At 51.1% G+C, this 17,531-nt stretch overlaps 1 protein-coding gene across 1 annotated transcript; it reads right to left on the reverse strand.

The window, feature by feature from the left end:
• Window positions 1-1,715: 1,715 nt before the first annotated feature.
• On the reverse strand, window positions 1,716-6,126 carry LOC101775831 (BEL1-like homeodomain protein 9). Its single transcript, XM_004970517.3, has 4 exons — window positions 5,362-6,126; window positions 4,094-4,467; window positions 2,813-2,873; window positions 1,716-2,637 (listed from the first exon to the last, which is right to left on the reverse strand). The coding sequence occupies exons 1-4, from the start codon at window positions 6,124-6,126 to the stop codon at window positions 2,032-2,034; spliced, it is 1,806 nt and encodes a 601-aa protein (XP_004970574.1). The 3' UTR covers window positions 1,716-2,031.
• Window positions 6,127-17,531: the final 11,405 nt, after the last annotated feature.

Below are 17,531 nucleotides of genomic sequence, written 5' to 3' on the forward strand. Positions count from 1 at the left end.
CCGCCCGCGCCCGGTGCCTACTGGACACTGCTCCTCCGTGTCATTTCCGATGAAAGCCCGCCAGTTATTCTATGCAGCAGAACAGTATGAGCCTGTCATTTCCGAGACAAAAGCAGGTGATGTGTGCCACTGCCAGTGCCAGTGGCGGGTAGTGGTGGGAGCAACCGGCCGCGGCAGCATCGTCGGCACAGCTTGCAGCTGCACTGCACCTTCGCTTGCCTCACCGCTTGCATCGGACCCGGATTGGCCAAGAGACACCGGGGGTGATGGCGCGTGATGCTGATACCAGACCAGACGGACCAAACCGAGCGGGCATTTTTAAAGGCGTTCCAAATCCAAACAGGGATCGGATCAGCCATATCTTAGAGTGGAAACGGCATATGCTTTTGATCATGTGCTTGTGTGTGGCTGGCCGTGCCCATGCTGGCTGGCGGAGGCTCCCGGAGATATGTGCAAAGGGAAAAAAAAAGGCAATTGATTGGCGGTGGGGACGGAACAAAGCCTTGCTTTCGAGAGGCATGTACCTGGAGAAGGAAGCAAGCAGTGCAGCAGATGGAGGCCTCGTTTTACTGAAGCTTTCGACGGCGCCAATGGTGCGCCAAAGAGCTAGAAAATAACATAGGTTTCACCAATCATACCATACCATTACTCTAGCTGCAGCTCTGAACTTTTCTTTTCTGAGAGTGAACACAGCACAAACTACTCATTGTTTCTGCAACAACAGTAGTACTATAAAAAAATTGGAGGACAAGATGAACAGCTAGCACACTTTTTATTTGGTATATATTCAGAAATTGACCTCGATTGATGTCATGACAACTTGACAAGTGCGCTAACGTTGTACTGGTAATTCGTACGCCACCAATTTTCGAAAGGAAAAAAACAATAGTACACCACCGACGTGTAGTGTTGTCAGCGGCTATTACATACGCGATAGGCCGAAAGAACATTTCAACCCCCCGAGGCCCTGAGTACCTGACGCCTAAAAAAGGACATGAGCAGTATTCTTTTAAATATGAACAGTAGCTACAGCAGGTGCTACGCCTTTCTTTAGAGGGTCCTGACAGCAGTCACTGACGTGCATGGATTCCTTCCAAACAAAAATACAACGTGCATGAAGCCAGTCAAGGATAATGGACCCCCAGAGAAGCCTATCTCCAGGTACCATTCTATATTGGCCAAAATCACAAATGTCTCATGCTGCAAAACCAAGAATCGCAGCTACTGTGTGACAACGCATGCCAAGGCAACATGGTTGACAAAGCAGGATCCATCATATCTTTGCCATTTGGGGTACTGTGACGGTAGTTTAATCCAAAGATCAGAAGGTAAACCAATCAGCAGCTGACAGCCCCAACATAGTCTGTTAGCGTGACAAAACGGGCTACTAAACGTTAGCAAGTGGGCAAATCATACTTTTGTCCAGGCTTTAGGAGGCTACCCCGTACAAGGATGCAAGATGCATCACAAAATGTCTGCTTGCTTAGTAGTTTAATACACACAAAAAGGCAAGCAAATCAAGCTGAAAGACCAAGGCCAGTTGTTCATGTTGTCCAGGGACAAGTTAAATCTTCAGCACAGTGTACAGTAGCAGCATCCCCACTTTTGGTCATGAACAATAGCTGACTTTTTTTTTTCCTGGCATTTGGTAACACACACTTCCTTTGGGAATATGTGACAACGCCTAGACTTCACAATACCAGGCTAAAGGAACAGCAACAACGTCTCACCATATTTATAAAATCTCATCTCAGAGCAAACGTGTATTGGCAACTTGGGAAGGTATTCTCATGCTCTCTATTAGCCCAACAAGTCAAATATTTGACAGCACACCTCGATCTACAGGGGCTCACCAAGTCAGCAATGTTTCTTTCTCCACCCTCCAAAGAAATTGATTCAAACTGATCACGCCAAAGCCACCAAGTGATCCACTTATATACCATTCTAACATACTAGTAGCGGTACAATACAAGGTTATGCACCATCAGCAAACTGACAGATGCAGCAGCAGCAATAGCATTAGCAGCCATATCAGCCAACAAAATCATGCACCAAATGGCCACCCATCTCCTTGCCGAAATGCCGGTCCTGGCCTCCGAACGAACCCATCATGTAGGCATCACTGACCTCCTCCAGCCCGAAACGGTGGGCGAGGTTGGGCGGGAGGGACGCCGGGAGCGGCTCGGCGATGCACACCCTGTTGTTCTGGTGGAGGCCGAGGGTGAGGGACACACCACCGTTCCCCGCCCCGCCGATGCCGCTCATTGATCCGAGCTGCTGGTGGTGCTGCGATGACGCGAGGCTGTGCTGATGCTGCGGCGTCGACAGGCCATTGTATGCGAAAGTGACCTGCCCCTGCTGGATGGAGTGGGACATCTGGGAGAGCTCATCCGGGAAGCCCTGAGAAGCAGGGATGGCGTGGTTCCGAGTGATGCTGCTGCTTTGGCCGAGCTGGGAGTCGGAAGGATCGGAGGGCTTCCCGCTGCTCTCAGAAGAATGCTGGGTCTGGTGATGCATAGCGCGCTGGCTCTTGTCAAGGGCTGGATGCTTGTGGACCTGCCTCATCTCGAGGTTGTGGATTTCTTCCACCATCGGTTTCCACAGCCGGACTCTTGCATTGATAAACCAATTCGATACCTGCAAAGTGTTATAATAAACCATCAGAAAGTTTCAGGAATTAGAATTTAATACCAAATATGCCGAAACTAGTTGAAACAGGTACATAACAATCACTGTAATAAATCGAACATGAGCTACTACTATCCTATCTTACTATCTATAGCAAAATTCAACAAGCAGCATGGCTATTTACCTGGTTCCGTGTTAAACCCGTCTGTTTAGCTAGCATTTGCTTGTCACCATCAGTTGGATATCTGGACAATTAGATTATCAGACAGAGATCCATGCCATTGGAGAATATTAAAAGGTGAATGAATCAACAATAGTCAAAAGGGGCACATATACAACAGTGCACACATTGACAATGTACAAGAAGGAACCAGGTGACCTTAGATCAGCACATCAAAGACAACTGTTGTGGTCAAGCACATTCAGTATCTTTATTATATCCATGGTTGAGCAATGTGGTATGTTGATGTTAAAGGAAGGTTGGACAAATAGACATCAAGCACTGATTGATATGGGATCTAACCAAAGGACAAAATTGACCAACTGTGGATCGGAAACCTTTTTCCACCATAAGCCAGGAAAGACTAGTACCAACAATTATGAAACTGACTGAACTCCAGATGCAAACTCTAAAGTTACAAATTATCAGCAACTCAGCATCTTGAGGTTGTACCAATAATTTCGATGTAACTGATGATACACAATTTCAACTTTTAGATCATACATCATGCAAAGCAATTGTACTATGAAAGCTAAACATAATCTGCAGAACAAACTAGTAAATCATTGTGGTACAATCTAAATTTGGTTGGAAGTAAAGCTCACTTTCAGAGTTGTCGTGACTGTGCTGCCATACCCATCAGACATAGGGTTCCTTACCAAACCAATGCAACAACGCACCTTACAGTACTTCGAAGTAATGAGTACTATCTAACAGAGATTGCAACAGCGTCCTTAGACCCACTAAGCAGGAACCTCCTGCATATTTATGATGGGAACAGCTCAAAAATGCATTTCACGTACAGGTATAAAGTCTGGGCAACCATCATGTTAGAAACTCCAACGTAATGATTTGGAAGCCATGGCATTCTATCACGCAAGTTTAACACAATGATTCGGACACGCAGGAATGTCTGCTGTGGTGTCACCAAAACATCTAATCCCATACTCTCTCCATGCATGTATCAAATCACAAATCATCATTTTAGAACGGCATCATGGCGCCATGTCCAACAAACAGCAACTCATCATGAATGGTCAAGTTGACAGGTCTCCATGCCCCATTAGCTACCTAGAGTAGATATTGAGCTTCCAATCCTAATCACTAAAAGTAACCTAAGAGTCATCGCGACGCTAATCATCCTTAACGTCATCATCATCTTGAAACAAGTGCACTGTAGTCATGTCCTAATGGCATTTCATTTCTATGCAAAAATGAACATTTTGAAAAGGCAAGAGGACTTACGGATGCAGGAAGTGTTCGAACAGCCAAGCACGAAGCACGGAGACGGCTCGCTCTGGGAGCCCACGCTGCGGCCGCCAGATGTTGTGCGGCTGGCCGAACGCAGCCACGCTGCTTGCTCTCTGGAGGGCGGCGGCACTGCCGCTGGCGAGCCCGAACATGGCGATGTCCTTGCTGAATCCCTCTTTGCTGGCAGCAGCCTTGGACGCATTCCTCAGCTGGCTCAGTATCATGCCCTTGAGGCACTTGAAATGCTTCGCCATGGCCCTCAGCGCCATGGCCGCGAACGGAGCGGCGTTGCTGAACCCTGCGACCGTCTCGAACGAGTTGATCACAGTCTGGACCTGCTGGTAGTACAGTCGGTACCTCTTGCAAACCTAAGGGAAAAAAGGACGTTGTAATTATTGGATTACAACTCAATAAGGGAGGCTGCAATCATCATCTAAATTAGACAGCTAATAGCGTAATAGGCTTTTAAACAAAGAAGAAACTCCATGCTGGGAAAAGGGAGCAGGTTGCTTTTGTTTGCATGAAGACATGACATCAACAAAGCAGGCCTGCTTCCCAATTATGGAAGCGAGATGCCATTAAAGAACTCTGCCAAACACAATCGGCTATTCAGGGTGCCAAAAATGGAAGCTAGAGACATTTGTACGTGGATGCTCGCGTGTTGCTGCCCCATGCTCCCGGTCGCAGGGGACGCTACGACGAGCCAAGCAAGGACGAATCAACAGATTCAGGAAACATCTAAGAGGCGACGCCATTTTCCCCCCATCAGGTTATATTAGAAAGAGAGTTCATAGCAGTTAGCGTATTTTTACTTCTAATTTCATGTAGATTACAAGTACTATCTCTGAAGCAACTCCTGCTAAACAGCCGATCCAAATCCTACCACGTATCAGAAAATTGAACGAACACAACTGTTGAATGAACAGTACGAACTGTTAGAGCTCACAACCACGTAATGACTATAGCGAAAAAAAAACTCGGAAAGATGTCCTGTGAGTATCAACAGCAGAGGAAATCATCATCAAATCAAAAGCACATGCAACTACAGTGAACAAAAGCAGGCCACAACTGCAGTGGTGATGTGACCTCTATAAGCAAGATTCTTCTCCACCCAGAAGGAGCGATAATTGCAATTCCGGAACAAGGCCGGTGAATTAAAGATGCATGGAGCATGGAGGATGGATACCATGCCACAAGAAAACCTGGAAGGAGGAACCGAGACGAAGCCGGCAAAACAAGCAAGCAAGGTAGCTAGAGCTCACCTCTTCCATCATGGAGATGAGCCTGGTCTTCTTCCACTGCTGCTCGGCGCCGGAGATCGGCCCAGCGTCGGAGGCGGCGCGGTCGGCGCCGTCCATGTCGTGATCGATGCCCTCCATCGGATCCGCGTCGAGCAGGCCCTCGTCGGAGGCGCTCCGGTCCACGCGCGGGGCAGCGCCTCCCACGTCGCAGATCTCCTCTAGCAGCTTCTCCGCGGGGGCGAGGAACCGGGACCGGCCGAGCACCGCCGCGTAGCCGGTGAAGGGCCCGAACGGCCCCGAGGGCGCGGCGAGCGTCCTCCTCGCCTGCGCGGGCGGCGGGTTCGAGGACGAGGAGGAGAGCGAGAGCGCGAAGTTCTGCGTCGGGATCTGCGACGAGAGCGGCGCGGCGAGGCCGTGGCCGTGCGGCGCCACGACGAGCTGCGCCTGCCCCGCCAGCGTGGGGCTGTGCGGGGAGTAGGACGACGTGGAGGAGGTCGCGTAGGAGTAGAACCCCGGCGGAGGCGGCGGCCACCCCGCCCCGGCGTGCTGCTGGTGGTGGTGGTGGTTCTGGTGCTGCGGGCCGGAAGCGGAGGCGTGCGGTGGCGAGTCGTCCGGCGGGAACCGCAGCTTCTCGCGGCGGCTGTGCTGCGGGACGTGGTAGAGCTGCTGCGCGGCCACGTGCTGTGCATGGTGGTGAAGCGGGAAGTCGCCGTGGCCGCGGCCGTGGCAGTGGGGCTCGGTGCCGCTCCCCGCCCCGGCGCCGTACCCTCCCGCGGCGGACGACATGGTGCGCGCGCGAGGGCGATCAAGCACACGCGCGAGGGCGATCCTGCGCGCCCGCCTCGGGGCTCGCAGCAGGCGATCGAGAGCACCTGGCCCCCTGGAGGAGAGCGCCCGAGGCGTGGGCGTGGGCGTGGGCGTGGGCGTGGGCACCTGGCCCCCATGTTTAGTTACTCCCAACTCCCAACTTTGACACTATGCAAAAAGAAGATTCCCCATCACATCAAACTTGCGGTACATGCATGGAGTACTAAATGTAGATGAAATTAAAAACTAATTGCACAGTTTTGTTGTACTTTGCGAGACGAATCTTTTGAGCCTAATTAGTCAATATTTGGACAATAATTCACAAATACAAACGAAACGCTACAGTGTGCTACAGTGCTGTAATTTAGCACCCCCAAATTCGCCAAACTAAACACGGCCGGCTCCGCACTTTCCGAGCGGCGGTCCTGCTGCCCGGCCCTGCGGTGCGCTGCGCTCTGCTGCCCCCTACCCCCTGCCGCCGCTGTAGCCTCCTCTCCCCTGCAGGCCTCCACCCCCGCCTTTTTATTCCGCCCCCCTTTCCATCCTCATCCCCGCTTTGCCCTGCCCCGGCCCGGGGACTCGACTGCTGCCGCTGTCGTTGGGTTCCGGGTGCCTTTCTTTCGGCAAAGCCGAGACCGAGAACTCATCAGGGGGTGTTTGGGAAACACCTGTTAAAGTTTAACACCTATCACATCGGATGTTTGGATGCTAATTAGGAGTACTAAACATAAGCTAATTACAAAACTAATTGCACGGATGGAGTATAATTCGCGAGACGAATCTATTAAGCCTAATTAGTCCATGATTTGACAATGTGGTGCTACAGTAACCATTTGCTAATGATGGATTAATTAGACTTAATAGATTCGTCTCGCGAATTAGCACAAGGTTCTGCAATTAGTTTTATAATTAGCTCATGTTTAATCCTCCTAATTAGCATCCAAACATCCGGAGGCCTGGCGGAAAAGAGGGTAGCTAGAGCTAGCTGCGGCCTGTGCCCGCTGGAGGGGTAGGGCGATGGCGAGCCGTGAAAGCGAAAGCCGGAAAGCACAGAGCGACCAGGTGAGGCGCGGCGGCAGCAGGGGCGGAGCGGGAGGGGTAAAATAGACACCGCCCGCGCCCCTCCTGTACCTGTAGGAGTACGTTCTCTCTCCTCTCCGGACAAGGCTAATCCGTCCGTCCGGCTCGCTCTTGGCGGCGAGGGACGGACCACGGTAACTAAAGCCGGGCCAGGGTTTTACCGCGGCCTGGTTGGAGCCGGACGTGCACTTCCCTTCCCGCCCCTGCGCTGTTGGCACGCCGGCCCGCGTCGGTTTGACCACTCCAGGAAGCAGGAGTAGAAGACATTCCATGTGCAGCGCGATTAAGGCCACTTAATAAATGGAGTATGTACTAGCGCTAACTGGCCTGCACAGTGCCATCCACAGCTACTGCCGCTGCATGACCACACCCGCAGCGTGCTCCTAAATGTTCACAAATCAATGCGCCCCGTGCACCGCACACCGCTGCACGGCCACACCCGCAGCTCCTGTAGGAGTGAGCAGTAATCCTCAAAAATGGAATGCCTTGCGATAACCCCACGAACCGCTCCCTAGGTTAGGCGACGAAACCCCAGACCAGACGACCGTAACAAAGCCGCTAATTTGGCAGCTTGCGTTGGAGCTGCTGCGCCCCAACTGCGCCCCAACTGCGAGGAGAGGAGAGTACATGGGTGCGCTTTCCCCAGCCAAGCCTGCCCGCCTGGCGATCCCCAGCTTTCTTGACGCGAGCAGCAGCAGTGGCACTGTAGCTGCAGCGGCAGGAGGAGGGGGAAGCAGCAAATCATACGCGCCCTTCAATGCGCTGCCCTCCCAACCAAACCAAACCCGCCCATTGGGCACCGGGTCCGGGCCCACGGGTCACTCATAATTGGGCCCAAGAACAAGCAATCAACCCTCCCCCTGGCCCACCCCGCGACAAGACCAAACATAGCACCCTGCCCCACGGCCCAGCCGGCTCCGCGTCACCCACCCCCGGCGCCCGCTACGCTACAGACGGCGAGACGCCGACCGGCGGGGCCAGCACACCGTCCCCGTAACACCCGCGGCTTCCCGGGGATACGGGGGGCTCTCTTCCTGCCGTTCCGGGCCTCTGCGACGCACGTCACGCGTCAGCTGCCGGCCGGCGGGATTAGGGCGCCGCCGCGTAATGGCCGAGGATTACGACGGCATGATGCGTGCTGCTGCTGTGCAGAGCAGGGCTAGCGAAGCTTAGGCCTGGGAATATGACGTGGCTGCTGTTGCCCATTAACCACATCATCCACCCGTCCATTCGGGATCCGTCCATCCGCATGCAGAGAGGGAGATGCCGAGAGCACGGCCCTGGGTGAAGGAACCACTCCTCCGGGGGATAAGCTTTCGTCGTCACTGTAGTAGGCTCCTTCGTAGAGCCAGGGGTTAGGCTGCCTAGCTGTAGCATCTGCGTGACTGCATAAAATGGCGAAAGTGGAGCACCCTGGGTGCGCGCGCTACAGTAGAAGCACAGTAAACCTTTGGGCACGGGGCCCGCCCGGCAGCGTCGCTTTAGGGCACTGTGCAATCTTTCGTGTGAGCACATGCACACAGGCAAAAAGCAAAGCTGTGGTAGTCGTGTACTGCCGCAACAGGACCGTACTGCTAGAGCCGCACGTTTTCGATCGCTTGCTTGCCGCTGCCTGCTGGTAGCTGCTGTCACGTGGGACGCAAGGTGAGAGTTCAAATGCCGAGGTGAAGTTGAGACGCCGAGGTCGTTTGAGGTGAAACTTTGAACTCTTTTTTGCACAACAACCTCCCCAGCCACCCAATCAAGGCTCCGTTTGGATCCGGTTGTGGATTTTGAAAATCTAGATTTTAGATGGATTTCTAGAATCTAGATTCTAAGCAAAATCTGGACGGTGTTGTTTGGATCATAAATTCCAAAATCTGATTGTATAGTAGCTTGTTGAATAGATGTCTTTTATGCCCTTGCTACCCAAAAGAGTGGACAATAGCAGATTGGATAATTATCTAGAAGGTTACTGGGCAAAATGGTAAAATATGCATGCAAAATCTGGTAGAATCAACTTTTGAGCAGCTTCTAGGATTCTCAAAATCCAAAATCTAGATTGTAGAATCTGGGTCAGAATCTGTCATGTTTGGAGGGCAATCCAGATTCTGGATTTTGGATTTTGAGAATCTGATATTCTCCAAACGGGGCCCAAATCGACCGTACTGCTCCCTTTAGTTCCTATCTAAGGGGCTGTTTGGATACGAGGTGCTAAACTTTAACAGTGTCACATCGGATGTTCGGATGCTAATTAGGAGGATTAAACATGAGCTAATTATAAAACTAATTGCAGAACCCTGTGCTAATTCGCGAGACGAATCTATTAAGCCTAATTAATCCATCATTAGCAAATGGTTACTGTAGCACCACATTGTCAAATCATGGACTAATTAGGCTTAATAGATTCGTCTCGCGAATTATACTCCATCTGTGCAATTAGTTTTGTAATTAGCTTATGTTTAGTACTCCTAATTAACATCCAAACATCCGATGTGACAGGTATTAAACTTTAACAGGTGTTTCCCAAACACCCCCTAAAGTTTGGACTAAAGTTTTACCTATTTAGATTAAAAACAAAAACTAAAATTTATTAAAGCTGATGAATAAAAATGATATTATCTTTGATCATTCAAGGCACTACTCAGGACGCCTGCTAGCCGGTTCTGCGGTGCGCCGGGCAAATCTTCAAAATTTCTCATACATCAGAAAATTACTCATACATTCCAAAAATTATCTATACATTCGAAACCATCACAGCTATGACCTACTAAACAAACTATCGGCTATCCAATCACAGAAACTGAGTCATAATTTGATCTTCGTCCCCGTGACGTGTATTTGCTATATTACCTTGAGAAGATGATGCTTAGGACAATGGAATATAGTTTTCATCATGATCAACCAAATCAAAGTTCGCATCCCAAAAAACTCTCTCGAATGAAATTATAAAGTGCCATGCATGTGATAATTATTTAGCTTTACTTTGGCATCGGATAACTCGATAGATCTAACAAAATCCTCCACTTCATCTCAAAACTCCAAAAGACGATTACGAAGTGAAAAATGTGCATAATTAAATTGCTCTTTTTTACCTCTTGGCATTCGGCCTTATCGATACTTCGGGAGAGGATACCTTGTAACCTTAATACGGTGCAAAATAACTCGGTCGGTTTGTACATTTGAAATAAATAAGCGGCAAGGGTGTCTTCCAGAGTTTTTAGTCCACATTAATTCCCTCCAAGGGATTAGAGGATTAAAGATCCATATTTTAATCCCTATATTTCGCACTAAAGTGGTTAAAATGGATGAACTAAAGTTAGTCCGGGTAACCGAACAAGCCTACCAAACAACAAGTAGTAGTACGTAATGTTTGGTCCACAGCAAATTGTCGGAGACGTATCGTCGCAGCCATTGATCACGCGTACAGGTACACGCAATGCGACATCCGTATGTGTACGCCCGCGCCCGGCCTGGTTGTCTTCAGGTGCTGCTGCGGTAGAAATGTCCGGACCAGCCTGCGCCCAGGTGTTGGCACCATCATATCATTGCTGTATTTCTTCAGCCCGTCACGCCGTGCTGTGCAGTGTGCATCGGAAACCGGTCACGGGCGAGATGGAGACGTGAAGCGAGGCAAAGCATGCATGCAGTGCACGGCTGCTCCTCTGCAGCTGCGCTCACCGATCGATATCACAGTGGTCATTCACGGCCAGCTGACCCAGCCGAGCCGGGTCGGGCCTCTGCTGCTTTGTTTTCTTGCCCCGCACCGCACTGATTCCAGGCTCCGGACGGGCACACCGCACAAGCACAGAGGCGATGGACGAGGGGGGAGGTGGCGTCGTCAGGCTCGGCTCGCGCTGTAGCGCTAGCGCAGCTGACAGCGCTGGGCAAAGGCTCGCACGGACACATGCGTGTCCTACGCCTGCCGCTGCATGGGGATACGTCTCCGTGGACGCTAGCGACCTGCGCTGCGCGGCCTGCCTCTGCAACGCGATCTTTTGCTTCGTGAGCGCGAGCCGCAGGCCGGGATCACGGAGAGAGAAGGGGGAAAGCGAAAGAAAAGGGGCACCACCCGCTCCGGGCACCGGGCATCAGTGCGTGCTGCGTCGTGCATGCATGATGCATGGATCGCTCCGTCCGCTTGCATCCAATCCACCACGGCGTTCCATCGCGCCAAAGCCGTCGCGAGCCTCGAGGAAAGCAAAGCAAGCATTGCTGGCTGGCTGCCTGCGGCTGGGGCCTGGGGCTCCTATCCGGACGCCGGCGATCGGGTGCGCCCGTTCCTCTATGCCCGCCGCTGTGTGCCTTGGCGCACGAGGCCGCACGATCCCCACGCCCCGCCCGTGCCCGTGGCCGTGCGTTCGCGACACTGTGCGAGCACCCTGGCGCGGCGCGGCGTTTGCCAGTTTCCCCGGGCGCACGTGCTAGCCGGCTACAGGCTTCCGTACGCGGCCCGGCCAGGCCAAGGACACGTGTGATCGCCACGTCCACGACCGGCCCGGCCCTGCGAGCCGCGGCAGCGTAGAGCCACCACAGCGGCGCGCGCTCCTGCTGGGTTGCAATCATGGAGGGACACGGCACGGCAAAGTCACACATGCGTGCGAGGGCGCGCCTGTGGCCTGTAGGGATGGTCTAGGAACCGGGGACATCCAAATGCTACAGGGCTATGCGAGGAAGAGGGGCCCCGCGCTACTGTATGGAGCGTGCATGCACAGAGATGACTACATGCGTGTCAAAGCGGAAGGGTGAGACCGGAAAGGCAGCTTCATTGCGCGGTATGGGCGCGCTGGCTGCTCGCTCCATGGTTCCCACAGGGCCACAGGCCCGCACGGTCCAATGATTTGTAGCCAATTTTTGGTGCGCCGGGTAAAGTATCGGCTGCCTGCTTTGGCTGAAATGTAAAACTGCTAAGGAAAAGGCTAGGCTAGAAATAGATGCTTAGGTCCCTAAGTGCCAAACAGATGGCCTAAAATATGGACTAAATCCTTTAGTCCTCTGATCAAGAGTAGACTAAAGTGAACTAAACGATCTTGGACACACCTCTGCCCCTCATTTATTGCCTCCCTCCCGCCCAGCCCCCTCCGCCAACCTCCCTCCCACCACCCTCCCTCACGCCACCCCCGCTACCGCCACCCCCGCTGTCGGCCTACCTCCCGTTGTGGGAGCCGGCGGCGATGGCCGGGGGAGCCATGACGGCAAACGAGCTCTTTGCGGGCGGCCGCATCTGGGCGTTCTACCCGGTGTTTAGCTCGGTGTTGACGACGTCGGCACCGAGCTCGAGGGCGTCGCTGGGGCGACAGTTCCAGCTGGAGCAGGCGCGGACGGGTCCGTCGCGTCCACATCCTCCTTGTCGTCTTCGTCGTCGGCATCAACGGCAGACGCTGAAGCGGGGCTCGACGACGCGCTACCTGACAGCTACTGCCTCTGGGCGCTCGGGTCGTCACCAGCGTCCTCGCCCTTGTGGCCGCCGCGGAAGAGTGGGTCCATGGGCTCCATCGCGCGGTGACGCCGCATCGAGGAGCTCGTCGTCAGCCGCAGCCACAGCGATGGGAAGCAGAAATCTCTCCCTTTAGGCCTTCACCTTCACGAATCTGAGCAGGGAGTTTCCATCTTCAAAATAGGGATAATACCATCTTTGTTCATCTACATTAATGGACTTTAGTCCATAGATTCAAACAGGATAGGGACTAGTCCATGGACTAAAGAAACCAAATAGGCTTACCAAAGGAAGAAATTTTAAAGTGATAACATAGCCATACAGGGGGCAGCGAATCTAAATAAGAGTGTGTTTAGTTCTCTGTCGCAAAATTGTAGGAATAGAGTCTAGGCAAGTTGCTTAGCTTGTTTGGAGTTGGAGTTAGAAACCGGTTTGGAAATGCGTTTCTTCCGCTTGCTAAATGCTAAGGCAAAAGTTGTTTCCCTTCCAAACTTTTCTGTGGCAGTTGTTTAATTGCTAGTACGCGCATGGTTTTTCCAACTCTAGAGCCCACCTATCATTAGACTTGTGCGGATTGCAACATTTGACAAGAGATGTACCTAATTTTGGATGAGAACCAAACTGGTTCCAAGCCTACTTTAGATTTGCAATGCAGAAATCTAGCATTTCTTCGGAAATGAACCTCTAGGTAAGACAAAAGATATGTTTAGATACGTTGTAAGATCAACAGGTTTATATCATTGTATATGGCACAACAACTAGCTACTGATACACGCGTGTAGGTATCGATTCTCACAGGTGTTGGAATAGGCTCTAGTCCGATTGGTTAGCTCATTTTGTGTTGGAGCTAACAACCAAGGTTGAAAACACACACCCTAAGGCATAGGCTGAGCCCTTCCTAGCGGATCCGTGGACAAAAACCTAGCATTTAATTGGCTTAAAACATACGAAAAATAGGTGAAACTTTCTATGTAAGAATTTCTTTTTATCCTTAAAATGATGTTAAACTTGTAGGTAAAAAAGATGATGCACATGACTCCTAAGTTTGAAATATTTTGTATATGTTAGCAACAATTAGCCACTCATGCGTTCGTGTGCATTGTAGTGTTTGTGTGGAACCTATTTAGAGTTGTCATATATTCTGGTGGGTTTTGAGTTGGATTTAAAAACTTGTATAGAAGTGTGTCGTTTACATGTTTGAACTTCGTCGACGCACATAAGAGATGCAACAAATATTTTCTTTTTAGAAAAAAAACGCCGTCCATTTAATTTTGCTATCTATGAATATGTACTATTTGGATGGATTGACTGAAGTTTAAACGTCTAAACTTTAGCTGTCTAAAATTAGCCTTGCTCTATTTGGTGTTCTATTTGGAGTCAGAACTAATTTTTAACCAATCTGTTGATAATATTTCATTCTACCTCTCGTAGGTGCGGGGAAGAAATGGTACGATTTTTAGTAGGAGGGCTTTTGATCTTTTACAATTCATGTCTAAAATTAACTCACATTAACATAGTCTGAAGGGCTAATGAACTAAAATTGGGACCTTTAGCCCCACCATTTGGACATCGGGATTAATTTCTAGCTAACTAAAGTTTAGCCGGGATCTAAACAGAGCCTATGTATTGTTGAGTAAGAATTATGCCCCCATTTCTACCACAGGACTAGATCGTAAAGTAGCATATAGAAAAGAACTATAGAAAACTTGTAAGCATCTCTAGCTGCCATGAAAGTACATGGTTTTGTAGTTACAAACTGATGCTTTAAAGTACATAGGATTTCGAGTTCCTTAGGTCGTAGTTACAATTTAGGCTTGCAATGGATGAACCTTTTTCAGGTGTTGTATGTACAATTTAATCTAGTAACATACAGAACACTTTGAATTATTATATATACTTACAATTTAGGCTAGCAAGTCGTTCATGTGGATTCTCAACCTTTTTCTAGTATAAGCCACCCTACAACTTCAATTATAAGTTTATAGTCCCAAACAAGGTCAGTTTGTTGATACTACCATGGCGCCAAATCAAATTAAACAAATAAATAAACGTGCCAATATTAAACCTGATTAATACTTCTTATCCACCAGTCCACCAAAAAATTACCTACGTTCCACTCGGAACTGGACTACAGACCCTACAAAATCAGGAGCAAACCTGCTGGCACAATCTATTCTAGAATTACCAATCTTCACTAACCACTACCAACAATTGATGATCTAAAAATGTATGTTAATAAGTATACAAAAGTTGCATCAAAAGTTTCATGTTTAAAGAAATTTTAAGTTAAAGTCGGTTTTGTGGTTGATAATATACTTAAAAAAGTAAAGTTCAAAACCTACATTTGAATACTTTTTGTTTTTTTTCCAGCGGAGTACAACAGAAAAATGTTCCCAGAGTCCTGGCTCTCCTTGCTACTCCTAGCTAGCTAGGGCTCTGATTTTTAACGCGTCGCTGGATCCAGAGCAGCAGAAGCGAGTGGCGATGCGAAGGTGTTTTAACGCGTCGCTGGATCCAGGGCAGCAGAAGTGAGCGGCGATGCGAAGTAGAGCGGTGCGAGATGCTGGTCGTATAGAAGAAACGAGTGGAAGCAACTAGACCGTTCCAGTTTTCAGGCCCAGCTGGTGTACTTAATTCTTTTTAATTAATAAATGGAGCTCATAAAAGTCTTGCTGGCGCCTGGGCCAATGCACACGCCAATAGCTGCAGTGAATTTAGGAAAATATTTGAACCCCGCAGGTAAAATGGGAGGGAGGATGCGATGACGCTTAAACAGTTCCTTTCCTTATTTCGGCACGAATGAAACGACTCGCAGTCTGACTAGCTGGTAGATTGCGTCTCTCTGAAGAATCATTTAGTCCGAGTTAAGAGACGACCCCAGTGTCAGTTCAGAGAAGCCTGCACAAACTGACGGACCGGATGCATGCCAACGTACGTATCTGTTTGGTTCCTTCTCTCTTTCAGGAACTTTGGCCACTCACAGTCCCGTCCCCTGTCCGTATTCCCCATGCACTCCACGCTAGTACGTCAGGCTACGCCGCAGACGAGCAGTAGGCGTAGCATTCATTCAAAGCGCAAAGAGATCCCTCTGAGGCTCTGACGACTGGAGACTCTGGAGGAAGCCGGTGAACCGGCGATGATGGTGGTGACAGTATTTGATTGACATGGATGCAGGCGGTGGCAGCAGCAGTGGGTGTGCATGCCTACGTAGGTGACGTGCAGTACAAGCTCGGATGAGACTGTTACTAGCTGCCAAGTTAGCACGGTGATTAGCACCCCGGCGAGCTTTTGTCACGGGTCGTGGGGGGCAGGTGTCGCCCCCCGAGCCGTCGTTATCCCATCGCTAACCGAGGTCATCAGCAGCAGGAGCAGCCACCTCCTGCTCCGCGCCGCGCCAAGTAAAACCCCCCTCCGACCCCCTCGTGCGGTACGATGATTGACGCTAATTAAACCCCTCTCCCCCGTCGCGGAAAACGAGAAATTCCTCGCTCGGGCGGCTCTCTCTCACCCTTTCCCCTTTTGCAGCACATTATTTTGACCTTTCTACAGAGAGGAGAGAGCGCTTTGCTTCGATGGGTGTTTGCGCCTCTTTTGCCAGGGCACCCAGCGGGTGCGGCGTCCGCGGGGGGCAGCCCGTGGTGAGTCATCGCTACCAGCAGTAAAATTAGCGCCTCTGTCCGCTGCTACTGCATTGTTTGTGATGCGTGCTGTGGCGTGAGTTTATTGTATTCCTCTGACGAGATGGAGATGAGAGCATCTCTCCTTTGCTTGCTGCATTCCTCCAGCGGCCATGTCATCAGAGTGACCGTGATTTGACACCGGAACAGGCCGGGTGCTCGGCTGGTCGCTCGCTTGCAGCTCGCTTGCCCGATCGATCGCCCCCACGAGCGAACAAGCGAGGCCATGGTCGCTTTCGGTGCGCGCCCTTGCATGCAGGACACGGAACTCATGCGGGTAACAGTGGCCGTCGTCGCGTGCGGGCGACTGCAGCAGCTGCTGTGGTGACGTGAACATGTGCGGGTACGCCACTGGTAGTCAGTCCGTGGATCGTTGACCTGCTGTGCTGCTCGTGCTCGCCGGGTTACTTGCTGCTGCTGGCCGCGACCGGAAGTCCGGGAGCACTGGAGCAGATCACTTGCGCAAAGCATTTACGCTTGGCTTCTGACGGACCTGCCTCCCGGTTCCTCTCCGTCGATCGGGCCGAGCATGCTGACTGCTGAACTGCTGATGCATGCATGGAGTCGCCGCCCGTCAGGCGTCAGCCAAAACATGAGCACGCCGTTCGAGAACTGAAGTCTATTCAATGCGCTCCAGAACACCACCCAGCCAGCCGCGTGCATGCATTGGCCCTTGGCTTCGCCAAATTAAGATCAGCACAAGGCTGCGAGTCATGGGCTTGACACCGGCATTTCCCCCGTATGAAAATCACACCGCCATGCATGGCCATGCTCGATAGCCGATAGGTGCTTTGCATTTGCATTGCATGCATGGGCACAAATTTTTCAGCTCGTCTCGGGTTCGTGGCTTGTCCCGGCAGCTACCGGCCGGTGGCCCCCGGAGCGGCCGCCGTCCGGCATGGGCGGACACACGCCGCCGCGCCCGCGCGCCGCTCCACCTCGAGTTTAAAATTAGGCGAGATCACCGATCATATCCTACGGCTACAGCTACGCGACGAGGCGCACCGCGGCTCGGTGATGATAATGATACTCAACATGCTATCACCTAACACTAAGGATTTTCCTGACGCTGACACTCTAGTCTCTCTGGCAGCAGGATCTACTGGCGATGGATGCGGTATCCGGATAGAAAGCGGTCTGATAATGGAAGGATGTACATGCCACCACTTTGTTTGCAGTGGCCTAAATGTGACATGACAGCGGTACATGCT

This window comes from Setaria italica, chromosome V (assembly GCF_000263155.2).
Source record: "Setaria italica strain Yugu1 chromosome V, Setaria_italica_v2.0, whole genome shotgun sequence".
NCBI lineage: Eukaryota > Viridiplantae > Streptophyta > Magnoliopsida > Poales > Poaceae > Setaria > Setaria italica.